Source organism: Lytechinus variegatus, chromosome 2 (genome assembly GCF_018143015.1).
Source record: "Lytechinus variegatus isolate NC3 chromosome 2, Lvar_3.0, whole genome shotgun sequence".
In the NCBI taxonomy this organism is placed as follows: Eukaryota; Metazoa; Echinodermata; class Echinoidea; order Temnopleuroida; family Toxopneustidae; genus Lytechinus; species Lytechinus variegatus.
The window spans coordinates 73,920,290-73,931,256 of NC_054741.1; the positions used below are offsets into that span (position 1 = coordinate 73,920,290).

General features: G+C 35.8%; 1 protein-coding gene across 1 annotated transcript; it reads right to left on the reverse strand.

Moving 5' to 3' along the window:
• Positions 1-2,600: 2,600 nt before the first annotated feature.
• LOC121408983 lies at positions 2,601-9,974 on the reverse strand. Its single transcript, XM_041600742.1, has 4 exons — positions 9,582-9,974; positions 4,677-4,975; positions 3,733-3,936; positions 2,601-2,933 (listed from the first exon to the last, which is right to left on the reverse strand). Exons 1-4 carry the CDS (start codon positions 9,843-9,845, stop codon positions 2,750-2,752), a joined length of 951 nt encoding a protein of 316 aa, XP_041456676.1. The 5' UTR covers positions 9,846-9,974; the 3' UTR covers positions 2,601-2,749.
• Between the last annotated feature and the right edge of the window lie 993 nt (positions 9,975-10,967).

Below are 10,967 nucleotides of genomic sequence, written 5' to 3' on the forward strand. Positions count from 1 at the left end.
GTTACAAGATGCTTGAATGTATCCGTTTTATTTCAGTTGACTAAACTTACAAGGGAAATGTATGAGAAATGCTGAGCAGGATAAGTTTGTTTTCGCCCTTTCCCCTTGACACAGTGTGAAAACGAGCATTTCTGCGCAAACAGATTTCTGCGAGTTTTACCAAAACGGAAAGTGCTCACTCAAGAGCAACATTCTGTCAAAACTTTTGCTTTCATTGGATAGATGAGACCCAAATCCAAGATTGTATGTCAAAAATTACCCACATGTTGTATATTTTTTAATTCCCAGGGCTTTTTCAAAGTGTAAACTTTTTTTTGATACGCACTGTATAAAAGCGGATTATTATTATTTAGATATACACAATATACAAAAAAAGAAAAATACATGAATACAGTATGCAGCCTGTAAAAAGATATAAACTAATACCATGTAAATTAAAGTACACTGTAGTACACATCGTTATAAATACACCAATATTGATTAGTCATAAAGTATTAATTGATTATACATGATACATAAGCACACCCAGTATATTAAGTTGCACGATACAAATTCCTAATGCATCATAAGTACTATTGATAAATGATGAATACGTGACAAAATTGTTAACATGGTTAATCAAAACAAGAATCAACAATATAGATTATAACATAAACTTAATTAGTCGTAGCCTGTGAAGAAATATAGTGAGATTAACATAAAGTACATGCATAATTACAAGAGGTCATATTAAGAAATATTATATTTTCATACATCGAGTTACAACCACAAATAGACAGGGAATGCTGTCTTTCAAGTAAGACAAATCCTATAAGTTATAGCATACACAATGTTTTGTAAATAGATTTAAAAAAAAAACAGTACAGTACAAAGACCATATTTTATGTACCTGGTAGAGGTATCTTTTCTCATTTTTGATATAGGAAACTCAGCATGAAGATATCTGGGGCCTCATTTTAGTTATTTCATGAAAACTTACTATGGTAATTTTGCCATTGCTGTAACTACCATGGAAACCGTGAATGTGATTGGCGGATAAGCCTATTACCATGATATATGTAGTTGCCAATAATGACAAAGTAACCATAGCTGTTTTCCAACGATTAATCTCCCAACATCACAAATGCAATGTCCAGAGGAGTGATACATTTATACTAACAAACTCGGCCACCAAAGGCACTTCTGTTTCCCATACAGGTCCAATCGAATGATACATTTCAAGTAAAAAAAGGGTAAAAGATAACTTCTAAAGTTTCCTAAATATATCTGCATACAACAGATATTGAAAGGAGAGTTAATGAAACCTTGACAATATTGTCTATAATTCTTTTATTTTCAAGAGCTATTGTATAAAAGAAACTGGTTGCTTGTTTTGCATCTGTAGAACTTACTAACCTGAGCAGAGCCACTGTTAAACCTCATATCTGTCTGGTTGGTGAAATTCAACATTTCTGCTCTGTACGTTAAACATGATACAACATAATACCTGTTATTCAAAGGTAATTTTGTTGTGCTAAGGACCTTGCTATTAAAGTTTGATTGTTTTTAAAAATTGTGAACAAATGAGTCACAGTTCACGCAAAGCTACAAATTTGAAAAATCAAACATATCTTAGAGGCAAATAGTCACCTGCCTACACCTAATACAAAGCATGGGATCCTTGTGGACAGTCTTACATGTAGTATATTACACAGTCATGTACAAAATAATATTCAGGGAACTAAATGGGTTGACACTAAGGCAGATTATGAAAAATGGTAACAAAAGATTGCAAAATGGAGTCAAAGGTGAATAGAAAAATGGCATATTTCAAGCTAATATAATATGAGCACCTAAACATGGACAAAGATATTTTTCTAAAATCCTCATCAAATTTCCAATTGTTCAAGGTGTAATGAGAAAACTGATTTTCATTTGGTGTGCAGATATCACAGCAGCAAAAATGATTGGACTTTTTTATTGAAATGATCCTGAAAGTAACAATGCACTACATTACCAATAATTGTTTTCCACTTCAATTCAAACCAAAATTATAATCAAGATACTGGCAAATAAAATCTCTTGGTGAAATGTTGAATAAAACGAAATCCCCTAGAGTACCTCTTTCTAAATTTGCATATAGAAGTATGTATGAATATTTTTCATTTTCAGTGCCATTGCTGAAAATTACATGCGAATTAGAGAGCAAAGTAATTTGTGAAATACTACAGCAGCAGCACAAGTGATCAGCACTTTATCATTTTCTTTCTTTCTTTCTTTCTTTTGCTGTTGATAATTAATATGCAAAAATGGAATCCAATGAGCAGAAATTCCATGCTAAAGTTTGAAGCTCAGCTCCATTTCACAAATCCTGTTATGGATGGCAAGTTACAAATTAATAAAATGGCGCAGTTTGAATGGATGAGAGTGAATTTGCTATAAAATTCTAATAGTGCTAGTAGTATTTAGTACTGATAACAAGTTTCATGAAAGTAGGCCTTGGTTGTGTGGTTTCTAGAAAACCTTGCACCTACTGGCAAAAAAATATTTAAAGTGTTTGTATCACTTAAGACAATATTTTCAAAACCTCAATTTGGTTGATTAAGGGTACTTTTGGTCTCTTTTTCCCCAGAGAATTATTAATTCACTACATGGTGTGCACAGAAATCTAAGGGGGAAATACTTAAGGAATGTTAATTAGAGCCGATTCCACTGATTGTTATCTTATAAAGCCATTTGTTTTTAATGTTAATTCATGTGACCCCTAACCCTAAGCAAAGTTTTCTGTGAGCATCTGTCCATCTGTTGTATTCTGGGACACCATTACCCCTCTGTTGCGTCGTAGTCTGGTGACACGGCTAGGGTCTGGCTCATTCTCTTTGGAATCCATAGCACAGGTTGATTTATCTTTAGTTGCTGGCTTCTTAACAGGAATCTCTGTTAATGTACCAGAACTAAGACAAGGGAGAAAAAAAAGAAGAAAATAGAAGAGAAGATATAAGAGAAAAAAAAACAGAATGCTGATTGTATGAAAGATACCCTCTATCACTGTTTTGTTCCAGATCCTGTTTGATGTTGCCTGCCTCATTATCTTAATCCCTCTTGGCTTGAGGTCTTTCTTTGGCCTTACTCACACTAACTTCCCTTTGTGTCTGCCTACTCCTTTTCTTTCATCCCTTTCATTAACCTGATTGGTCAACTCTTCTCACTAATGCCCCTTTTGTCTCCTTGTTCCAGTGTTGCTGTTGAATGTCTGTGGTCTATATTATGGTTGTACCACCTTATATGTTTGTCATTTTGCCTCCGAAGAAGATTCTGCTAGGATCGAAAGCTTAGGCCCCTTTTGACTCTCTTGTATGAAAGATAATCATCTAGAATTTCTTTCAAGGAAAGAAAACTCTTAATAGTTATCCTGATTAATATCTGTAGTAGCATTAACCGTTTTCTTGTAAAGATTACAGGGCCAACAATCTGGAACACTCCTTAAATAAATATCATATAAAAGAAACGAGAGTATAACAAATTACCTTATGAAAACTAGGCCTAATGAAACCTTTATAACAGAGATAAACCTTTATAAGAATGTCCTAATTCAAGAGGGTCGATTTCTTTTAATGCAATTGCCAGGCTGCAAATTTATATTAAATTTTTTTTTTAAATAATCATTAAACAAAATGAAATGATTTGTATTGACTCCTGTGAAGGGTGTTAATTTACTACCTGTTAGGCTTACAACAAAATGATTATTCATACCTGTCTTGTTTTGTAATGGTCTGCGATAAACCTTCACTCATGGCTTTAAGAGCGTTGACTCCTGATGTTAACCTTTGACCTTCACTCATGGCTTTTGGCGCACTGACTCCAGATGATACTGATGACGTTGACCTTTGACCTGTCTGTAAGCACATGGCATTGAGTTCACGAAGGATCTGTCCAGGGCTGGCAGTGAGCTGGATTCTGAAGGAATGAAGGGATGGTATGAAATTAGATTATTAGATTTTAATATACAAACAGCAAAATAAAAAGTTAAATCTAGTAAACTGTCAAGAAGAATGATGAGAACATCAACAAAACTTCAAAAGAAAAACCTACCCCCAAACAACTAAAAGTAGGATCTACATGTGCCTCAGTCTAATTGTAAGCAATATCCATCAAGAGCACCTGTTTAAAAATTTTGTTTGATTAATTCAAGGAATAAAATCATTAAAGTATTATTTTTGTCAAATATTTTAAACACACATTATACATTTGAGCCATTTTATTTTGCTTGTATTGAATGAATCAATGCAAGCAAAACAAAGTGGCTGAATAGATAATGTGTTCAATTTAGGCAATTATAATTAAGCCATTTGGATCAAGTTTGTGAATCACTCCAATCTGAGTATTCATCAAGCGCTAACCTTATTCACTTCTGCCTTTGAAAAACAGCAAAACAGATCACACTAGAACGGTCCTAGCTGGCCAATGATGGATAGCCTAAACTGTTTTGATTGTTCAAAACAAATATCAACATTAAGATTTCTCGTTCAGTCCAGTACTTGTATGTTCTTCAATTATTGTCTACTACAGCTGTATTATGACAGTACTTTAATCTATAATATTTTTTTTTTAGTAAAGATTTTTTTTTAACTGCCCTTGAACGTAGTGAGCGACACTCATCCATTTAAGAGAGAACCTCATAGATTCTGCATACCCACCTTTTTGGTGTTGTTCTTCTGCCACCAGTTCTTGTCCTTGTCTTGCCGTCTCTACAAGGAGTCGGAGTCTGGCTGGCAATACGGGCTGATCTTCTCAGGGGGGTAAGAGGGGTTTCTGGTGTAGTTAAGCTGGATGGTTGACGGTACCGACGGCTGTTGCCAGGTGTGGCATAGGGGTCTGGGGTGAGGGGCGAGTTTAACATGAGGGCACGGGCACTTGGAGATTGAGGACTGGTGAGAGACAAACTCCAGAGCTGTTGGGGTTTCAGTTTAGGTTGTGGCACTGCAGTGTGTTTCTTCTGTAATATTCATTCAAGAGAAATAAAAAAATATCATCAACATAAAATTTTTGAAATCATTACGCATCGATAAAATCTGGCATTTTTACAATCATATTTAACAACTGAAAAACTGAAGAATGTTATTAATAATCTGCTTCTTAAATGAAAATATTAATTACATAATATTTTCTAAAGGGGGAAAATTTTGGTTTCAAATTGATATTTCAGAAATATAAGCAATCTATGTTTGCCTCAAGTGTGCGTTTGCTAAAATAATAAAATAAATCACTGTATTTGCAGCCATACGTTAAGCACATTTGTAGCCATAGCTCATAGCAACAAATGTCTGCTGGATTACTGTACTTGTGGTTCATTCACACTAGATCATTTAGTGTTTCGTATACAGTGTAAGCAACAGGAGTAGCGAATCACAGTAGAATCTGCATGCGCTATACAAATTCATCATATTATTATTATCATACCACTAACTTGCATGATACCACTATCTATAGAATACAGATAGCTATGCAAGTATTGTACTGTAAAATTAACCAAAACCAAAATATTCATTAATTACATGCAGACTGCTTTAATCATTGACCCTATACCCTAATCACTAGTGAATTTATTAAAGCCTTTGATATATGATGAGAGTGAAAGAGTGTAAATTAAGTAGAATCTTGTCCAACATATTAAATAATGGGAGATGAAATAAGACTTCCCCATGCAATTTTGCATTGGCATTGATCCAACTTGTACCTCTCTTTAGGAATTTCAGACTATCTCAAAAGTCTGGATATCAAAACAAAGTGCATTTTTTTAGTTTCACCACAATCAATTTCAGTCTACAATACACTGTGTGAAAAATTATAGGAAAAATATTCGAACATAGTGCACATTTGCCATTCCTACCAAAGAGAACATGTTTGAGGAAAGCTAACAAGAAAACATAACGAATCATTTACAAGTGTTCTTAAAATGATTACCATCCTCCCCAATATTCCATGTGTACAATTCTACTTGAAGGTCAAGTCCACCTCAGAAAAATGTTGAATTGAATCAATATAGAAAAATCAGACAAGCAAAATGCTGAAGATTTCATCAAAATCGGATGTAAAATAAGAAAGTTATGACATTTCAAAGTTTCGCTTATTTTTAACAAAATAGTTATATGAACGAGCCAGTTACATCCAAATGAGAGAGTTGATGATGTCACTCACTCACTATTTCTTTTGTTTTTATTGTTTGAATTATACAATATTTCAATTTTTACGAATTTGACGATTAGGACCTCCTTGCCTGAAGCAGAAAATGTTAAAATAATGGAATTCCATGTGTTCAGGGAGGAATGAAACTTCATTTCACATGACAATGACGAGAAAATCAAAATTTTTCATTTTTCAAACAATAATAAACAAAAGAAATAGTGAATGACATCATCGACTCTCTCATTTGGATGTAGCTGGCTCGTTCATATTATAACTGTTCTTGTGAAATGAAACAAAATTTTGAAATGTCATAACTTTCTTATTTTACATCCGATTTTGATGAAATTTTCAGTGTTATGCTTCTTGAATTTATCTCTTTTTATTCAAATCAAGTTTTTGTTGGGGTGGACTTGTCCTTTAATGTTTAAATTACCTAGGTATCGAAGATAGAAAATAAGTGGTAACAGTAAGAATCATGCAGAAACAAGTTACAAGTGGGAAAAGGAAATATAAAAGGTGTATGTTTGTGTGCGTGGGGGGATAGGGCATTAAAGAGGAAATCCTAGAGAGAAATGAGATCAATCAAGAGATAGCAAACCATTCAATACAATTCATGTTACAAAAAAGTAACATTGTTCAATGATGCATACATAAGAGTGAAAAAAAAGGCCTACACTCCCACTCCTTCTGAAAGCACCTCTCTGAGGAATTCAGGATTTATTTATTATTCCTACAGTGTAGTTCAATTCATGGCCTCTTTTGACCCAATCTACAGGTAACTCGCCAAGTTAGAGGGGCCTTTTGCAGGGTGAGCAAAGTTTGTATCATGGATATTGAAATTTTTCCACTCAGATGTTAAAGACAAAAAGTACTTTCCATAGTAAAAAGAAATTAAAATAATTTATGTGTCCTCTGCTCAGGATGATACTCTGCTGGGCACATATGCCGCGAGACAGCCTACTTCTTCTTATATTGGTTTGAGTGGCGATTAGTCATATTTGACTATTGTCGCCAAAGTCGACTATTGTCGCTACACTTCGATTTTAGGAGCTCATGTATGGTAGCTGACCTAATCCCAATGTGAGGTAGGCAAATAGGAAAAGACAGAAAGATTCGGTCACTTTTAGGATATTCCAAAATTTTGGGCGTATCCTTGTCGTCTCAATACTCGGTTGTCTGCATTTCATACACAAACCTTTAAATAAGTCGGAACGGGCGCAAATTTGTGCTCATAAAGCCATCAATTCCGCCTATAAAGCCACACAAATGACAAAATCATCAAAATCTAGACAGCTAGGCGCAAACATTTTTCAGGTAATTGTGCCTGCTATGAGTGCAGTGAAGCTGCATCATAATTTGAAAATATCTGAAAAAATATCCAATCAAGTACATTGACACTTTCAACTTATGACAATCGACAAGCTGTTTCAAATTTGTTCAAATCACAAAAATGCTATGTACATTGTGTAGATCTAGAGTTTAGATCTAGCCTAGATCTATGTCCGTATGTGCAACCTGGAAGACGCAGCGGCAATTCGTTCCCGGCCCGCATTATGCTTGGATTTCCTGTCGCACAGAGGCAACCTGATAGCATACCGTCGACTTGGGGCCTATTGCACGAAACAATTTTTGCAAGAACCGTCTTTTGTGTCTCCCATTTATTACGATGCACCTTGTGAAAATACATATTTACAGGTCTGCAAAAATATCCCTCCTTTCAAAGTTAATAAATTCTTTGACTTTGTTTATAAAAATCAAAATGGTCTGATATCTCAATCTCATATTGTATTTAGAACTAAAACTTGATTTAAAAGCTAGCTAACATTCCAAATTCTATTTGTTTATCATAAATTTCAGAAATATCCCGCATAGCCAGCTTAGCCTTAGGTACTCTACACTACAGCGCATAGATTATGGGCGACACGAAAGACCTTTTCGTGCAATTGGACCTTGCCTTTTAGTTTGCATTGTACTATGATTTTTGTGCAGATTCGATGACATTGTGTCTGTGTGACTGTGGGTGTGTTTATTCGACACTTTTTTACCCTAGAATCATGATTAGAATCATGATTCAAATCACGATTCTGCAGAATCACGATTGCGTTTAGTCGAAATTGAATATAATCATGATTAGAATCACAAACATGAAACACGAAAAAAGGGGCGTTTGGTAAGACGTTTCTGTAGAATCACGAACGAAAAAGGTCGTATGAACGATATCGTGATTTGAATCATGATTCTATGACGTCATTGTGTCGTGCTTCTTCCGGGTTCGACTCAAAGGCGCGCGCTGTGTTTCGTGCAGGTTAATTTTCGTGTAGCAGTATTGCCAGCATTTAGGAATTATCATTCTGTGTATTGTACCCCCGGGGTTGTACTGTAGCGTCATTTGTATATTTCATTGTTTTCATCCATCATTTCTTCAAGTTCCAAAGGCACAAATTGGACTGACGATGAACTCAGGGCTCTACTTGTGCTTTGGGCTCAGCCTGAAGCACAAGCATCCCTTACCGGGATTCACAGAAATAAGACGATCCCTTTCGGCGGCGCTTGCGAGGGAGGGTTTCAACGGAGATGTGGCACCGCCTGTCGAGACAAAATTAACAGAATTCGTGCCCAGTACAGGACCATCATAGACAAGAAAAATCGATCGGGAGGTGGGAGGATGATGACCCCTTCTGGTTCCCGATCAAAAACAAGACGAGGTACAATACACCGAATTCTGGAAGTAAAATATTTATTTTTCGGAAGCCGAGTAAGCGTTGCACTTGCACAAACGATCGCGCGTTAGCTCCGGCGGCAGCAAAAATCTAGCAGCCGACGTGAAGTTAGAAACACGTGCGAAAATGTTGACCTATACTTCCTGGGTCAAACTGCGCACTGGATCGGCCCGAGCCCCGAATTCAGGGAGAAACAGCGTTAGAAAGATGGTCGTCTAAACGCTGATTCTGTCGGATCGTGATTCATGCTTCTGTTTTGAATCATGATTCAAATGGTGATTCAAATCATGATTCTGGGTCGAGGTCGCATAAACGCAGCCTGTGACTCATTGAGTGACTGCAGTGCAGCTGAATTTTTCTGTGGTTTGTTTTTTTCAATAATTTATTAAATGCGATCCTAATCATGCTAAAGTAAACTAATGACCTAAAATTAATTTGCAAGAAAGTTCACAAACTATTGTAAATTGTAGATGCATAGATCTAGACATTGCGAACTGTAGTGTAATTGTAAAGTTTAACGTCAATATTAGACCAAAAGCTTCAGTCTCTGTATTTTGCCTTTTTTGGCTGTTCCGCTGAATGGGGATTATCGTAAAATGTCAGAAATTGTTGAATAAATCCCCAGAAACGACGGTTATTCCTGTCTACGTCAATATGTAACTTAATGTTAACAGATCTCAGTTAAACATTACATACCGCTTTCGATTTGAACGTGCCCCATGCTTTCTTCACAGTTCTGAGCCGACGAGTCGCTGTCCCCCTGGCTGTCCTCAAATGCTGCAAACCCATGTTCACCACTTCCATCGGCTCGGCAGCGAAGGTTTGTCTCTTGTCCGTTGAAAGAAGATGGTCTTTCTCGGCTTCGACCTCTGAATAATCTTCATGCAAATGATCCTGTGAAATTCTCAAATTCATTGAGTGAACCCGAGGGGAAAGCAGATTACAATTTTCACTCGACATTACTTTCAGATTTAGACAAAAACTGAGGCAGCTGAATGCTATCTTATTTGTTTCGGATGAACAGATCCCAGATAGACGTCAGGCGCGGCGAAACTTGTTTGAAATATCCCGCTAAAAACTCCCATAAACAGAATGGTGTACGTTTGTAATCCAACGAATGCCGAACTTTCCAACGTAATCTCTGTCACTTTGAGATCATTACCATATAACAGTCTTAGATTCGTCCACTTTGGTAAGATAAAATTGATGTACTTATTTCATATATATTTCATATTTATGAAATATAATAATGTAAAAAACCCAAGAAATTAATTCATTAAGGTGCTTTATGATCATCAGATTAATATTCATTACTATAAATTATATTTCACGAATTAAGTAAAAAGATATCATTCTACGTTCCCCCTAATTTTGGAATGTTCCATATTACTTGTTTGCGGTCACCTGACACATGCGATATCAAGATCACGTCAATGCAATATCAACACACAATACTACACGCAGCTAGCAAGCCGGCCGGCGGTGCATCATTTACCCTCCCACGTCCCACGGCGGTAACTCAAAGGTGGTCCTGCCAAACCTGTCGGGGTGTGTTCTCTGGTGGTTACCGTTCATTGCAAAGAATTCTGTGAAGTTTTGTTGAAAGAACAGTTGTGGCTGATACAAAAATATTACTACCAATATTGTTCTTATTTTGCTGGATCGTTAATCGTTAGTAAGAGTAAGATGGATTATAAACCACACAGAATCGTCACAGACGTCATATTCTTTATAGCAGGTAAGTAAAAATTAGATGAACTCTGAAGTCTGACTCTGAAATATATTGAGTTAGTAACGTTACTCGATATATAGTAAATAAGTAGAGGTTTACAAAAGAAAATCTACTTGGTTTACACAAGCAATAATTATAAATTAGAATACATTTTGCCTGCATTACATTGTAAAGTAATTCAAAACGTGATAAAGTTAGAAATCAACTTTATCAAGTAACTTTTTTTTCAATACAAAACTCTTTTTTATATATTGGCCTAGACCAGATCTATAGAACAACAGATGGGGCAATTCAAAGCGAATGCGGACATTTTCCAAGATTCTTGTTATACTATAGACCTAGCTAGATCT